The sequence below is a fragment of the Sporothrix schenckii genome (assembly GCF_000961545.1).
Source record: "Sporothrix schenckii 1099-18 chromosome Unknown Cont48, whole genome shotgun sequence".
Classification (NCBI taxonomy): Eukaryota; Fungi; Ascomycota; class Sordariomycetes; order Ophiostomatales; family Ophiostomataceae; genus Sporothrix; species Sporothrix schenckii.
The window spans coordinates 1,341,179-1,357,752 of NW_015971149.1; the positions used below are offsets into that span (position 1 = coordinate 1,341,179).

General features: G+C 52.6%; 4 protein-coding genes across 4 annotated transcripts; 3 read left to right on the forward strand and 1 right to left on the reverse strand.

Moving 5' to 3' along the window:
* Positions 1-252: 252 nt before the first annotated feature.
* On the forward strand, positions 253-1,152 carry SPSK_00865 (40S ribosomal protein S13; the record flags this gene model as incomplete). The annotated part of the gene is made up of 3 exons (XM_016727811.1): positions 253-487; positions 861-907; positions 979-1,152. 3 exons carry the CDS (start codon positions 253-255, stop codon positions 1,150-1,152), a joined length of 456 nt encoding a protein of 151 aa, XP_016584287.1.
* A 686-nt stretch (positions 1,153-1,838) lies between these two features.
* SPSK_00924 (COMPASS component SDC1) lies at positions 1,839-2,286 on the reverse strand (the record flags this gene model as incomplete). The annotated part of the gene is made up of 2 exons (XM_016727866.1): positions 1,839-2,102; positions 2,176-2,286. The coding sequence occupies 2 exons, from the start codon at positions 2,284-2,286 to the stop codon at positions 1,839-1,841; spliced, it is 375 nt and encodes a 124-aa protein (XP_016584288.1).
* A 434-nt stretch (positions 2,287-2,720) lies between these two features.
* On the forward strand, positions 2,721-5,375 carry SPSK_00696 (fanconi-associated nuclease 1; the record flags this gene model as incomplete). The annotated part of the gene is made up of 2 exons (XM_016727645.1): positions 2,721-3,193; positions 3,266-5,375. The coding sequence occupies 2 exons, from the start codon at positions 2,721-2,723 to the stop codon at positions 5,373-5,375; spliced, it is 2,583 nt and encodes an 860-aa protein (XP_016584289.1).
* Positions 5,376-8,969: 3,594 nt separating this feature from the next.
* On the forward strand, positions 8,970-10,307 carry SPSK_00808 (uncharacterized protein; the record flags this gene model as incomplete). Its single annotated transcript, XM_016727755.1, has 1 exon — positions 8,970-10,307. The coding sequence occupies one exon, from the start codon at positions 8,970-8,972 to the stop codon at positions 10,305-10,307; it is 1,338 nt and encodes a 445-aa protein (XP_016584290.1).
* Between the last annotated feature and the right edge of the window lie 6,267 nt (positions 10,308-16,574).

Consider the following 16,574-nt stretch of genomic DNA (forward strand, 5'->3'; position numbering starts at 1 on the left):
CAATGTGCGCACTTTTATTTTTCCGCTCCCGGCTAGCGTCGCATGGAGCAGCCCACCACAGAGAAAAAAGACTTGGGTGGGAGGTAAAAAATTAGCCCCAGCCAAAAAAATTAGAGAGTGGTGTGCAGTTTTCTTCGAGGCTGTCACGACGCTACGGATTTTCCTCGCCTATTTTTTCCTCCTCTTTTTTGGCATCTCGACAACCATCAACAACCTCGACAATCACCACCACATCCCCATCCACCAGCAAACATGGGTCGTCTTCACAGCAACGGAAAGGGCATTTCGTCCTCCACCGTCCCCTACTCCCGCACCGTCCCGTCGTGGCTCAAGACCACCCCCGACCAGGTCGTCGAGCAGATCTGCAAGCTGGCCAAGAAGGGCGCCACCCCGTCCCAGATCGGTGTCATCCTGAGAGACTCGCACGGCATTGCCCAGGTCCGCATCGTGACCGGTAACAAGATCCTGCGCATCCTCAAGTCCAACGGTATGGAATGAATCCGAATCCCGTGTTTTTCCGAGATCTGGACCGACAGAGCGACGACAAAGTCTTGCGAGCCGAGACGAGAACCGAGACGGCAATTTGCAACGGGAACATTGAGAAGCGAGCAGACGAGAGAAGAGGAATAAGATAACGGAGGGGAAACACCACCAGAGCCTTAGTACCTTGACTCCTCCGTCTTCTCGGCCTCGATTTCTCGGAGAGACCATCGTCGACCGTTTTCGTTTTGAGGAGCACTTTGCGTCGCTTTGTGTATCCTCTCGCCTTTATGTTTCACTGTACCAAACTGGCTTTCTCCTGGTGTGGAGATTGTCCATATGCCTCTGGCTGGTCATAGACTGACAGAGTGATTGATTAGGCCTGGCCCCCGATATCCCGGAGGACCTGTACATGCTGATCAAGAAGGTGAGTCCCAACGCATACTGTCTCTTATCTGTACCCTGTTTGTCTCTCGTCCACGCTCTAACAATCCCCAGGCTGTTGCCGTCCGCAAGCACCTTGAGCGCAACCGCAAGGACAAGGACTCCAAGTTCCGCCTGATTCTCGTCGAGTCGCGTATCCACCGTCTGGCCCGCTACTACAAGACCGTCGGTGTCCTGCCCCCCACCTGGAGATACGAGAGCGCCACGGCCAGCACCATCGTCGCATAAATTGCCATCCGTATAACAATGGATGTGTAGTTTTTGGACGTGTTCCGCTGGACGGTTGCGTGAGCTGAGAAAGCATCTCGTGTCGTGGATGGGAGACACGAAAAGAAAAGCAAACATAAGGGCGTAGGACCTTCTTTCTGGTTCTGGTCTTGTTCTGGTTCATTTCCATTTCATCATCAATGGCGTTCAGAACGGGGGACGTGGGAAAATGCTTTGAGCGTAATTAGACGCTCAATTCAAGTCACGAAAGCTAAAAAAGCAAAATAAAGCATAAAGAATTATGATTCCCGCCCACCCTTTGTATTTCTTATTGTCCTATCCGCGGCACTGTTGGTGTCTTTACTCTCGCTCGCGCATCACAACCCCCAATAGCATGGAACCCAATTGCTAGTTATAGGAGAAAAAAAAAATGGGAAAATGATAAAACGCAACAAACGAATTTTGATGGACCCGTGTCGTGTGCCGTAGAATAACATATAAACATCTGTCCGTTGCTGTATGCCGTGATGCCCTTGCTCTCCATCATGCGCTTCGCGCCTTTGATCACATCCCCGTCCCGTACCCGTAGCCACTCACTTTGTCCCCTCCAGTTCTTTCGATCGTTGCAGCAAGTACTCGCCAAGGACGCGCAATGGGTCTCGTGGCCTGGAAGTGTCAGTTACTCGTCGTCTTCATATTTGACTTCATCAGAATACAGCCCGGTCCAACGCTACGTACTGCTCCTTCGCAATCATCTTCATGCCGTCCAGCAGCGGCTTGGTCAGCTTCGAGTTGATGTACTGCCGCACCGGCGCGCCGTGCAGCGGCGCCTCGCTCGGTATTGTGAAGCTCGCCTCTGGATGAGCCGACGCCGCCCTACTGCTGCTCTCCAGACGCTCGCCGCCGTTGGCCGTGTGCCGCACTGGTGTCCCTGTCCGACCGGCAGAGGTGTGTGCAAGAGGGGCCGGGGACTACACGCGTCGGTGTTTGGGATTGGTTAGCTTTGCATCCTACTTGACGTCGCATCACGGACGGCCCACTCACAGCTGCACCGTCGGTCATGGCGATCTCGCCGGTAGATGCATCGACCGAACCTTCGGGTGCAGTGTCGGCGCCGTCACTGGGCGGCCGTCCCTCAATGTCGTGGTCGGCCATGTTGAGTGGAGACGTAGTCGACGGCGGTGAGGGGGACGGGGTTGGCAGGAGGGAGGATGGTTGAAGCTGTCGTCTCGAATTGTCGCGCTTTTCGTTTGTTAGTCGCGATGCGCCTGAAGAGGGAAGCTGAAGCTTACGAGCTGTCATTAGCGGGCGCGCAGAGGCTTTCAATTAGTGGTCATGTGATAGCGTGTGCGCCTGGCGCCACCAAAATGACAGAAAATGTCCCCTGAAACGCGTTGCGGTCGTGCCCCGCAACCTGAGCAAAGCCGTTCCCGGTCTTGCCAAGTTCACGACTACGCGAATATAGGGCGAGATCGCTCTTTCCTTTCTGCTTCCTTGTCTCTTTCTTAGAGGAAAGAACGACTCAAAAGTGCCCCTTTTCTTTGGCTGTCCCTTTCATACTATACCAGGAGCTAGAAATATGGCCCGGAATGGACAAATTTCTTGTCCGGCGAACACGCCCGTCTTCTTCCACGCCGTCCTCCCGAGATCGTGAACCATCGGACGAGAAACGTGTGAAAAGGACGAAACTTGAGAACGACGACACTTCCACCGACACTGGAAACGAGCATGTTCTTCTTGACTACCTAAAATACGAAGAAGAAGAAGACGATGCTGCTGACAGCGGCAGAGGTCTTGAGCTCGTCGCCGGTAGTTACGAAGGCGTCCCCTTTGAAGAGCCGCTGGCTGCCATTGAGGCGACCGACGAGGTCATTGACGACTCGTACGGTGCGACAGACGGCGCCGCGACTGGAGGTCCGACTCTCTACCGGAGTTCCATCTACGTTGACGCTTTCAACATTGCCCTCGACACCGTCCTCGAGCAAGAGGAGCATCTCTTTAATGAGAAGGAGAAGACCGTCTTTTCAGCCTGGCGCAGCCTCGACTATGAGGCTCAGTACCTGTAAGCACTGTGGTGCTATTTTCCTTTCCTTTTTCAGGGGGCGCTTGAAATTGACAAGCAACTTCTATCCAGATATGTCCGTCTCTTCCTGAGAAAAGAGGCCGCTTGGCACAGGACGCAGCGTCTCAGCTACCGGTCCAACATTGGAGATTTGCAGGCGGCAATTGAGACACTGCAAAAAGAGCATCAACTGCCGCTGTGTGAGGACGATGTCCGAAAATCACCACTCTCTGAAGCTGTCCCCCAAGACTGGGCCTTGGGCGACACCTTTGTGTTTGCCCAGATGTTCGACAATGTCGACACGACCGTCGAAGAGGCCGTGTCACTCTTGTCACTCGACGAGCTCAAGACCATGGCAAAACAAATGAAGGCTATTGGCAAGACAAAAACAGAGCTACAGGCAGCCGTCATACACATGGCCACAAGGCAGCGGACACTCATGTCGGCCGGTCTCCGCCGCCACTCGACCACCGATTCCGCACCAGGGACACCGGCGACACCTGGCACACCAGTGCCGGAGCTTCGACGAGACAGCACAGCTTCGTCCAATCGCGGCGAGCAGCTCATCGAGAAAGTAGCGGCCATAACCGGCCCGTGCATTCGCATCTGCCCGTCTGTGTTCAGACTGTTTGAGCGCGTGCACTTGGTCTTCTACCGGACAACGGAGTGGACCGAAAAGTCGCTCACGACCATCGTCCTCGCCAAGATGTCCAAACGCAATTTCCCCGACTACATCGTCTCGCGAACTGCAAACATTTTCGAGTTCCGCCAGCAGCTGCTCGATTTCGAGGAGGCTTTGCGGCTCGAGTACCGAGTCGATCACATTCTCAACGCTGACGGCAAAGAAGACGGCTTTCGGGACGTTGTGTCTCTGTTCCACAGCATCGCCGAGCATTGGCGGGCCCTCCTCAAAGACGAGAAACGTCGACAAGACGAAACAGACATTAGCGGCTCTGGCGACGAGAGCTACCTCCGGCGCTTCAAAGCCGCACACGTTTTTACGCGCATCGCCCACTACGCAGCCCATTGCTTTGGTCGACTGCATGAGTATGTGGACGAGTATGCACTCATCCAAGAGCTTCTTGACCAGCGGCTACTTCATCTCGCACGCCGAGGCTCGTGGTATCAACGAAAGGCTCTGTTGGAAGAACGCTACATGGCCACGGCCGCTTCCAATCCCAAGTACAACGACGAAGATCAGCAAAAGAAGTATTGGTGGCGGAAAGCGCTCGAGACATGCGAGCAAGCGCTGCAGGACCGTGACTGTCACCTCATCTACCACTTTGATTTGCAGAAGCGGACGCTCAAGCTGGAGAGACGGCTCCGGATCCCTCGGCGGCTTCAGCACGACTTTGGCCACGCACGCCTTCTTGCGCCCGAAGAGCATTTTGTGGAGGGTGTGCAAATCAAACGAGACGAAGGCGTGCTACCACACCTCACAAGAAAACCCAACTCTGGCAGCAACCCGGATGGCACCGTCAGCGTCAGCAGTGTTGGGTTTGGTGGTGGAATGAGTACAAAGACTGTCTGGGTCGACGAGCAAGAGGCCGAATCCAAGGGTGACGGCGCTGCTGCAGAATGCTCTGTCGAAGAAATGTGCCTCAATGAATACCGCAAGCAAGGCTGGAAGGGCTACCATTCTGAAGGGGGCATCGTGCGAACCCTCTTTGCGTACCTGTTTTACGACATTTTGTTCTTGTTTATCCCCAATGTCTTCCAGACGCCGTACCAGGCGTGCCCCCTCGACCTCCACACCGACACTTTCTACCCATCGCGGGCCTCGGAAATCAACCGCCGGCTCGTCGAGATTGCCAATGGCGAGGCGCCACGCATTGTGCGCGAGGTGCATGCCGCACACTTTGAGCGCCGTACGTGCATTGTGGGACTCAAGTGGGACTTCCCACTCGAGGATGTGGTCGAGCTAACCCAGGGCTTCCGCGGCGACGCCCTCGCCCTCGTGTGCAAGGTGCTCGCACAAGAGTACCGCCAGCGAGGCGGCGGTCTGCCGGACCTGTTGCTTTGGCGCATGGAGCCCACGCCCGAGGTCCTGTTTTCTGAAGTAAAGAGCGCCAATGACCGTCTCAGCGACACCCAGCGCATGTGGATTCATGTTCTGGCGGGGGCTGGCGTGCGTGTCGCCGTCTGTCATGCAATAGCCAAGCAGGTTCGAGTCAAGTCATAAACAAGGGGGTGGGAGGGAACAAGCGCGTTACTCGTTTTTCTCCACCCATGCCGGCTTCCCTCCAAACTGCGCATCGTTCTCAGATTGGATACGATGGTGATATCGTCTCGGTATCATTGTTTTCCTCCAAAGATGCATGCACACCACCTCGTCTGTATTAGCTGCGTCATCACACGCACGATGATTGGGGAGACGGTTGCAGAACGACAATAGCGCGGACCAACACCAACAGGCGTTTACAAATAAGCGCGGCCTGGCCACATCCTGGATGCTCTTGTGCGGAAGCGCGGCACCAGCATGGTGTTGGGAGAAGCACCAAATTGAAAGGATTCAATACGAAGACGATGCTTCCCAACGTGACGCCCATCACATCCTCTCCTCTTTCAGACCAACCATTAGAAAACTGTGAGAGTTGATACGTACCTTCGTCTACTCGAGGAAGTCGGCCGAGACATCAAGGAGTTGCGTCGTTAGGCTCGTTGTTTTTCTGGTACACTCTGTGTACGAGCAGGTTCGAAAGTGTCGGTGCTTGTTTGTTCATCCGGCATTTTGTTGGATGCTGTTGCTCGCTGTTGGAGTTTGTCAACGCGACTGCCGGCTGTTATTGTCACACGTTGCAGATCTCCCAGCCTCTACTTTGAATCTCTTCGTGGCCTATGACACGCATTGGACACAGGCCCTGATGAACGCAGCCCAGGCACGACCGCATGGTCTGGCCTTTGGGCCATCTCTGTGTCCTTAACCGCGCATTCAATCTGTTTATTTGTTTACATGTTCCCCGACCCACAGTTCTTATCACCTTCTCGCCCATTCGCGCTTCCTGGAACGACGCTTGTTTGTTTTTCTGCTCGCGGGAGGTGGTCCAATGGTTCACCTCGTTGATGTATGAGATCTGCAACATCTGGGGACCAGCTGTCTCGACCCATCTGGCCCAGGCGTGGCCCTACCTGGCCGAGCTGTCTCGACAAGATGAAAGAGATGACAAGGATGGAAATGACCAGAAATACGGGTGGCTGGCATCGGCGGGTGATCAAATGCTTGCTCGAACTAGGCCGCCAGATATGCGGCCAAGTCATCTAAAGCACGCGCCGAATGATATAACGAAAAGTGAATGGGCCTGTCACAACTGGAGGGGTGGAGGGGAGGTTGGGCCTCCATATCTGGCCGCCGCGACCACTGCGAGGATGCACAACAAGACAAGACGCCGGCCAATGGCTCTTTAAAAAAGAAAAACACATGCATGACCTCGCGCGCGGGTCGGTCTGTTCCTTCGACGTTGTTTCTACGCATCCAAACAACATAGGGTTTTCTTTGGCCTTGTTCAACGCGTTCGAACATAGAGCGCTGCAACGATCAATGCATCAGGGAGATGTGGAGACCATGCATGATCTTTTGTTGACAAGAAGCAAACTTGACAGTTGTTGCCTCAGGACCTTTGGTGGGGTTGGACGTTCGATGGTGTCGATGGTGTCGACGAAGTGTTAGTTGAACGGTCCCATACAGGCGGTCACCAGCTAAAGTTTTAGCGCTGTTCGGGCCGCCCACGTCTCTCTCCGCCCCCTAGCGCCTTTCCGATTTAGGCAACTAAAGCGGTTACTGCCCTGGCCAGGCGAGGCCTGGGCACAAAGTCTCCCCACGACGTATGACGACGAACGACGTGCAGCGCGAGTGAGTCTCAGCGAGACGTTTCTTTTCAGTCACTTTTAACCAGACGCTGAGCCCCCGTACAAGCCTCCAAAGAGACGCCCGCAATCACATTTCAACTTTTTTGTGCACAAATCCTACGTTCCCTGCAGCGAGACCCGCCGACATCCTCATTGGCTCATGGCCCTTGCCTGCAGATTCGACGCTAAGAGAGATCCTTCTGGTCGGGGGTATTACAGCGCTAGCAGGCTCAGCCAATCGTCCTCATTCGTTGCTTGCCGCCGGGGCTGGTATTGAAAGAGGTTGTGTTCACTTTTCAGCACACACGAAGTCACTCTGGGTCGCCTTGGAGCTTGAAGTACCGGGGACAAGCTGCAAACTGAAGAATGGGACAAGACTAGTGGCATCGTGCCGCCTGTCGCTTTGCGTTGCTTTCATCGGCACTCTTGCCCTCGGATTAGCTTGCTTCTTGTCCTTCTCAGGCGCAATCTGAAAAGACGGTTGAGCGCTCAGGCCCGAACTGAGAAGAGCCTTACCGAACAGAGCTGCACGGAGTAGTGAGTACTCTCTCCGGAATCGTCGAACCCCTCCAGCAGTCGCCCGCTGGTCATCGGACCGCCTCATACCACCCTTCACTTACACGAACAATACGCTGACGTCGCGTCCGTAGTTGTCTCAACGTCTCCCATCCCCAAAGCAATTTTAACCTTTTTCAGAGCAGTTCAAGCTAATCCCTCTTCTCGCGCGCTCCCTCTCGATAATCCCCATTCTACGGAGTACGCCACCTCTTCATTTTCTCCCGCCTTGCCTCTCAATGTGCTCTTCTCATTCAGACTTCGTCGCTGGGACCTCTTTTGCGCGCCAACGAGCGGGTCGCAGCCTGCTCAGAAACTCAAACCCCCTGCTAGCTCCCCCTGGCACAGTCCAGTCCAACGGATCACAAAAGAGGGCCTGGGGGGATGGCCTGGCAAGCCAAGGCCAGCGTCAGACTCCAACACCCGGCGGCAAGCAGCACAAAAGACCTGGCCAACCAAACGCAACACACAACAACGGCAGCGCTCGACACCAACGCGCATGGTCCATTAGAGCGGTCTGGCGCACGCGCATTCGTTTTGGTCTTTCGCCAGCTCCTCTGACCCGTTTCTTTGGGATTTCTGGCTTTTTCTCTTCCGTCGCGATCCCTGTTGGCGCCTGCGGGAGGGAGGTGGGGAAAGTAGGAAACGTGATGGGGATGGGTGTAAGTACTCCATACAACGTGCATTCCCCATCGAAGAATAGACACAGACTTCAGACCAAAAGACACGGGCGGCTCCCACGCATCGACGCTGGCGCTGACCTTTTTGAGTATCGACCACTTACGCCGCACTACGGAGTACTTTGCCTGCCCACAACTTTATCTACTGCGACCTGCACTCCTGATGCACAGTCAACACTCTGAACACATTGAGCACACATAGCACACTTAGCACACATACGACATACATCTACCAAACGACACACACCCTCCTTACTCACATATCCCGGCCCCCCTTCGCCAGGCGCCCATTTTCCTTGCCGCCCACCCCATGCTCCCATGCTCCTTGTGGCCCTCCTGCTGGCCCCGAACGCGAGCGTTTCGGTTTCTTTTCCTGGGCCATCCCCCCCTTCCTGCCTTCTTCACCACCCCAAAGTGTTCTTCGTGTACTTGTAGATAGGTGCATTACTATATGTACACCTGGTTTTCCCATCTCCAACATCTGGAACCGTTTCTTCCCTCTTCCTTCCTTCTCCTCTTTTTTTGTCTTCTCTTCTTCTTCTACTTCCTCATCAGCCTTGCCCTTGACGTTGTCCCACTGTTTCGTCTACGCCTGTTGCGTTTTTCCATCTGCCTCTCCTCCGGAACGAGTCATTTGCTTGGCTTGGTCTTTGGTCTTTGACTGTTCTCTCCCCTCGTCAACCGAAACCGCCATCATGCCGTCCCGCAAGCCTACGCTGGTGCTGTCCACACCCGTCACGGCATCGTTTCCCGCCGAGGCGCTCATGTCGGCTGCCTCGGTGCGCACGCCGCACTCGGCTATCTCGACGTCCTGGCGGGAGTCGGCAGCTTTGCCGTCGGCTGGTCTGCCCTCTGCTGGACTTCATTCTGCTGGGCTCCCCTCTGCTGGGCTCCCCTCTGCCGGTCTCCCATCTGCGGGGCTTCCGTCGGCTGGCCTCCATTCGGCGGGTCTTTTGTCGGCGGGCCTCTACTCGCCCATTGTCGCTATCAAGACCGAAGAAGGCTTGATGAAGACGCCCTTGTCACCGCCCGTCGCCTACATGGATTTCTTGAAGCTGGCCAGCCCCAGTGCCACCAGCCCCTGCACTAGCAGCCCGGTCACCACCACATCAGCTGCCGCCACCGCGGACACTAGCACACATACGGGCAGTCGCTCAAATCACACCCGGCCGCGCATGCTTCACCGTGCCTCGATATCCGGACCGGTCAAGATCACGGCGAGCAATCTCGGCTCAACAAAACCCACTGCCGGGGTGAAGTCCGCTGCTGCTGCTGCCGCCGCTGCCGCCGCCACGGCATCGTCGACATCACTAGCGTCTACGTCGTCTGCATCCAACTCAGACACCGAATCTTTGGGCAACGACGCCGAGGACAAGGACACCCTCGACAGCGGACCGTCCACGGCGTCCAGCAACGCCACAGACTGCTGTACATGTGAGCACAGCCACGAAAGAGCACACAAGTCACCCAAGATAGCACGCATCGACACGGCCATTCCCGCCAGCGCCTTTTCCCCGAGCAGCATCCCCACATCGGCCCCGCCCATCGGCCGCACGACCTTCCCGAGTCTCAAGATCCCCATCTCACCGGCCATCTCCAACACCAACTCGCCCATCCGGTCGCCGTTCAGCGCCAAGTCCACGAGCATCACGTCACCGTTTGACTGGGAGTCGGCGCTCAAGGCGCGCTATGCCGAGTTCAAGGCGCCACCGGCCAAGTCGCACGCGCATGCCCTTGCACAGGCCAAGGCGCCTGTCCCAGCACCTGCTGCAGCTGCTACTGCTACTGCGTCGGCTTCCGCATCGGCGCCTGGCTGCGCCAAGTGCTCAAACAAGGCCGTCCCATCCAGCACGTCCACGTCCACCACGACGTCCATGGCCGCCTCGGCCAGCAACGCCGCCAAAACCAGCATCCGCCATATCCGCGAAGTCGTCACGCGCACGGTGACATATACGCCGCGTGTGGATCCGCCACGCATGAACGCACCGCCCAAGGGCAAGAAGCGGAAGATTGATTGCGACGATTCGGCGTGATGGCAGATCTGGTTCCGATGCCAAGGGCCTTCAAAAAAGCAGGATTGTAATGGGCGATGCATATATGGCGTGGTTGGCATTTTTTTACGGAATAATGGGATATCCAAAACTGGACGATGGGTAGGCGTTTTGCTTTTTGTTTCTCTCCAATTTCTGTTTTCATTTTTCAGGCACACACGCACATCTCTGAAAATCTGCAGGGCAGCTTTTCGTCCCGCTGTGGTTTGCGCTACAAAGCCACCCACGCTTTTGACTGTCACCCGACTTTCTCACAACACTCAACACAATCTCTCACAATTTCCTTTGTCACCTTTGTTTTTTTTTCTTATGTTTATCTACGATACCACAAGCAAATGAGGATACGAAGTATTTTGGAGGCAGGATTTGATGTCTGTTTAGTCAGTAATGCAAACAATAACCTCACCAGTGTCTTCCGATGATCTCGGCGTGACGAAATGAAAGACTGTGTCACACCTGGTGACAAATATTTCCTTTTTTTGGCCCTCTGTGCTGGCACTGAGAACAGACCACGTCGGGTTCACGGAAAAGTAATAAATAAAATAAACTGCAGCTGATATCACACTCAGGCCGTTTGCATCCGTCTTTCGAACCCCTCTGCTGTACGGATGTACATACTTTTTACTTTGCGCATGCAATCACCATCACCCGCCCCCTTTCTCGTCACCCAGAGATTTCCACCGGGCACCACTACCGAAAACCAATGGACACAATCCAAGAGAGAGGGGGGGTGTAATTACATCGTACATCGTCGGGCGGATAGAGGAAAACGGCCGTTGCATACGTCGTAGACAGTGTAATATTTTGCTGTCTGAGACGCCCCCATGTGGCTGTTGCCCCTGCCGTCCTTATTTTGTCGTGTTTTGTTTCGCAGTGTTCTTTGGTAGCTTCCCCTATGCAAAAGAGGCCCTTCTTCGGTGATTACGAAGAGGAAAAGGGGAATCTCCTATGTCTTGCTGCAGGGGACGGCGAAGGCGCTGACAAGTTCATTGAAAACAAATACAGCAGCAGAGTACGCCGTGTAGTTTGACGAGGACGAGAGGGAGGCTCATCATGAAGCACGCAAAAAAGTTAAGCGCCGGCTGGGGGTGGGAATTGAGGACAACGGAGAGGTGGGAGGGCGGCTGGGTGACCTGATTGGACAGCAGGTGTCGGGGGGGTGTTCTGCACAACACTGCAGAGAGTGTGCCCTCCTCGGTCGAAAGTTCGAAAGTGTGGTCGCGCTGGTCTAAGTGCCGGGCGCTGATTGGCTTGGGGCGCCGAGTGTGATGAGGTGCAGCAAGAGCAAATAGGTGCAGAAGAAAAGGGACCCACACGACCCAGAAGACGACGACACAAAACAAAAGTTAAGCGCCGGACACCCCCTCGATGAGGCAGCAATGGACAATGGATGAATGAGAAACGGGTACGAATTACAAAAAAACGACAATGAGCGTGCTCTGCGTGCAGATGCAGCAAATATCCCCCGTACGCTCTCTCCTTTTGATGAGGAAGAGATATTGTCCTCCGTCCACTCCTCTCCTCTCTGCCTCTCCCAGTCCACGTCACATCCCATTCCGCCTCCTCATGTGCTCGAAAACGCTGCGTCTCCTGCAGGAGGCAGATAAGTCTAGTACAGACGAGGATCGTCGTTTTGCCCTACTGTGCCGGTACTAGGTACAATATGCAGCTGCCTTTGGCACTTGTACAGAAACGGAAATACGACTCGCCACTGTTGTCTGTACGTCGTATTGCTCTGCAGAGAGGATACTTTGCAGCATCAAATCTTGCACCTATTGTTCGCTGATTTGCAGCATTGTACAGAGTACGTCACGTTCGAAAACGCGACGCATATGTATACACATGTGTATTCAAAAAAAAAATAAAAAAAAAAAAAAGGAACGGAACTAATCCGGCGACGTTCCCTTTACTTTCTTCTCTTCCAGGAACCCTACAGCTGAGATTATCGAGAATGGACCACAAGCCTAAGCATCTACAGACCCATTCCGCCCTCATTTCCGCTCTGCCCCATCTCCCGAAAAGAAGCATATTCTCGATGCACCGAGCAGACGACCAAGCGAGCTAAATAACACCAAACGTCCAAAATAGCACCGAAGGAACGTAAGACGAAATAACTTCACGTCGCCTTCGCCGTCCTTTGCACGCACAATCACAGTCACGCTGGCGATGCTACCCCAGATCTGTTTCGTTTCAAGGCAACAGGCTCACGTACCATAAAAGAGTACAGAAATAAGGGGCAAGGGATGCCGTAAGAACAGGGGAAATGGAAGAATATGAAACAGTGTGCCCTTGCCGATTCGACCAACAGGTCTGACCGACAACCAACGACTCGGTACGAGGTGTCCGGGGTGTACAGCACGCGGAGTAATGGGATGGCATTCGTTTTATTGCAGTGTGTGGCAGACTCTGTATTGTGTGCATCGAACGCTCAATGCCAAATTGCCTCCCGTGTCTTTTTTTAGATCCCGCACTTTGGCGTCACGACATGGTCTTGGTGTTGAACAGTACTGTAAAGGACATGTACGAATAGGGGAAACTTAAAAGAACAGAGGGAAAAGGGAAAGAAACAATTCTTGTTTTCATCACGGACTGCCAAAAATAACTCGGCTACGATAAACTGCTTCGACAACTGGCGATTACGGGATGCAGCTGCCTCGGATCTGTTCTATCAATAGACCTAGGTATTTGTCCGATTTCAGTCGACGATTCCCAGCTGCACGTCATGCTACCTCTAAAAACAAGTGCAATTGTCCAAAGTGCATAGGTGAACATTTACTGAGGCTGAAAGGGAACGACATGCCATATCGTGAATCATGAATGAGAATAAGATGGGTGACGGATGTCAATCAATTTATGACATACCTGTTGTGTAGATTGCTGCTTCAATCAAGCAAAAAAAGAAAAAAAAGAAAAAAAGAAAAAAAGAAAAACAATAAGAACAAATAAATACAACAATAAAATTAGATACAAAAAATCATCATCAGTGCAACACCTTGATTATGACAAGACACTGCATGTGTTTTTTGCATTGTCTGAGTAGCCGTCTCCGATGTGCCGTCTCAGTGAAAGACCCAAGGAACTAATTCTCATCCGTGGATCATATTAGTTTTTTCCTGTTTTGTTTTGAACGTTTCCATGCATTGTTGTGTAGTGAGACACCTGGATGTGTTTTATACGTGTTTAAATAACGAATAAGTGGTATTTATGGATGATAAGAAATATCAGAGCATTTGATTCAAACGATGTGATGAGTGCCGTATATTTTTTTTTGCGAACGACAGAAATGTTGATCAAAACGTCTAGAAAGAAGCGTGCAGGAAAGAAATCCTGTTTGAATCTTAAAAATACGAATATAAAAATTTACAACCAATTTCTTGGTCTATGTAATGAAACGTCTAATAAAAGCCTTCCCATCTCTTTGCAATGGAAGATGATGGACCATGATAGAAAGAAAAAGCTAATGTGTAGGGAGATGCAAAACACGTTGGCAGACAGAAACACGCGCATTTCTCAGTCCGATTTCTTTTGACAGGAAAAATAAAGTTGGTTATCGAGAAGCAATGAGAGCTCAGCCTATTGTGTGGCATTGCAAAATTCTGGCCTTGATGCTCATAGGTCGACCGACTTTGTGAATGTCAACAAACCATCAGGGGGGACCAATGTAAACAGAAAGCCGTATTTGGCATCACGCGACCAATCTACTTTCATTCGCCCGGTTCTCACTCTGAAGGTAGTTATTGACTGCCCGCAGCATTGAAATGCGGCCTATTGCTCATTCCAAAAGTACAATGAGCAAAGCAATGAGCAAAGCAATGGGCAAGGAATCATGACGAGTAGGTCCACAGTTGTGATGATCAAAGACGTGACGTCCTATCCTTTGAATGTTGAATTTAAAACAACCACGCCACGAAATGGCAACTTGGAGTCAGCCAATGTCCGTTCATCTGCACATCTGGGATTCTTCATCACACTCTAAAGAGGAGCTCATTTCCGCACTTCCGCAGTGCTGTGGTCATCGACTCGGGCGAATGCACAGAGAACAGCTCGATCAGACCAAGCAAGGCCTTTATTGGAAATACGATTACTTTTTGATGACGCCGTCTATCGTCATTCTTGCCATGGAAAGCTTGCACCTTGTCTGACCTTTCGTTGCTCGAGTTGTTCACCCAGAGTTATGAGACCAGAAGACAGCCTCCGGTCTCCATCAACGGTGTCTAAAATCGCTGTGCTCCTTCAGTCTCCTCTCCCGAGCAACCCGAGACTCGGGCCACGCTCGTTTTGTGTTCGTGTTTCTGGGTTCTCACCAAGCTCGTGCATTTTTATGGCGTACAGCTGCAAAGCAGTGGCAATGTCTTCCATATACGGCCGTTGGCTACGATCGGTCCGTCTTTGATTCTATATCACCACGGAGGTAGCGATGTGTCATCAACGGCAGGTAAGCTTATTTATTCTTCCTGCAAGTATTATGTATGGTACCGTTTACGTCGTACATGGGTCGTCAGGCCACGACCAAGGAACAAGCTGCCCAGTGTCGAGCTGTCTCGGCATCCGTCTGCAGTTGATGCAACACTGATATTGCAAGCTACCAAACGAAGAGGCTCTTGTACAGCAGCAACGGAAACTGTGACCCAGATTGTCTGTGGCACAAAATAATGTTCGGGTAACATATCAAAGAAGCATGTCCACCAAGACAACTCGCATGGCGATCGTCACGTTGTTCTAGAAACCTTTACACTCTCGACCTTTCGTGCATTGAAAGCAAGAGAACTCTTGTCCTACCCGGCACGTTGAGGTTCCAGGACGCTTCACTTCTCGAATTTGGCCATCTGACAGTGATACAAAGAGTCATACAAAGACGAAAGAACATCCGCGCCACAAGGCGCACAGCATATACTGTGAGAAAGGGATGACGTTGCCCGTTGCTCACTGGCTTGGCCGTTGCCACGAAAAGAGAAACGAGGAGGGAGCCTGCCAACACATAGTACATCCGCTACGAAGCATCCTCCACCTTTGCCCACTGTCATGGAATCTTGCATTCGACTCCCTGCATGCATATCTCTGTTCCTTTCATCCCATATCCTCGCGGCATTATCTAATATTAGCTGCCTACTATTGCCTCTTATCCCTCCCCACTTCAATTCTTGATTTTGTACAAGGAGGACAGCGCACAGTGCACCGTAGGTTTCCTGGGGACGTCGTGTGGCAACAGGTGAGGTTGAATGCTGAGCAAAACCGGCTAAGCCTCTTGGGCACACGAGATGTCCATCGACGTAATGGGCAATCTTCCTCACCGACGACTTACGTTTTAGCCTCTTTGCTTCCGGTGTACGGTCGCCTCATGTAGTAGCTACTATTTTTTAACCTGATCTTCTGAGACTAGAAGCATGCTCGAGCCAAGTGGTGAACGGGGGAGGTAAAAGACGGGCGACTAAACGTGACATTGACAATCTCGATAAAGGACGAGCAAAACGAAGAGAACAGAGAAGAGCAGAAAAAGAAAGCAAGATTCGACGTCGAGTATGTCGCACGACATACAGGTCAGACATGCGTCTGAGTGCAATGCTCATGCCGGCCTCACCGACATTTGGGGCTGGCCCTGGCCTTTGGGGGTCCATCGCAGTCACAGAACGGAGAAAGGCGGCGCAGACCACAGAGACAAAGTGAAACGAAAGCGCAGTTCCCTTGCATAGGGGAGCATGGAGTACTACTGACTGGGCTTTACTTGTATTTTTGATTTTTGGAAGGAAAATAAAAAAGTTGAAAGGTGGTTGGGATGCAAGACAATTGTCGTCACGTGATGATGAAAGACACAGCCAAGAGCCTCGCGGAAGCCACTCCCAGAAGAACAATCTTTCGTGCCCAAGCCATCGTAGCTACGCCTGCCGATCGTGAATGCGTTTATGAATGCGTTTATTCTGCTACGAAAAGCGCGTTGACACTCGGCACATTTTGCATCTTCTCTTTATTCCTTCTTTTTCCATTGCATTTCGATCCAAATTGCGATGTTTCTGTCAAGTAACTGTCAAGTAGCTTTACACCGAACTTGTGTACAAAAGTACCTTGCCAATGCCCCACTGTTCTCATCACCCACGACAAATTAAAACGGCCCAGGATTCCACGCGCCCCACTCGGCGGCCCCGCGACAGAGGAAGGTGCGCGACACGAAAACTTTTGCGTTTGCGACCAGCCCGAAGCCTGAGTCCTGGGTCAAGACTTGCGGTCGGGCCCAATATCTAGATATTCTCTTGT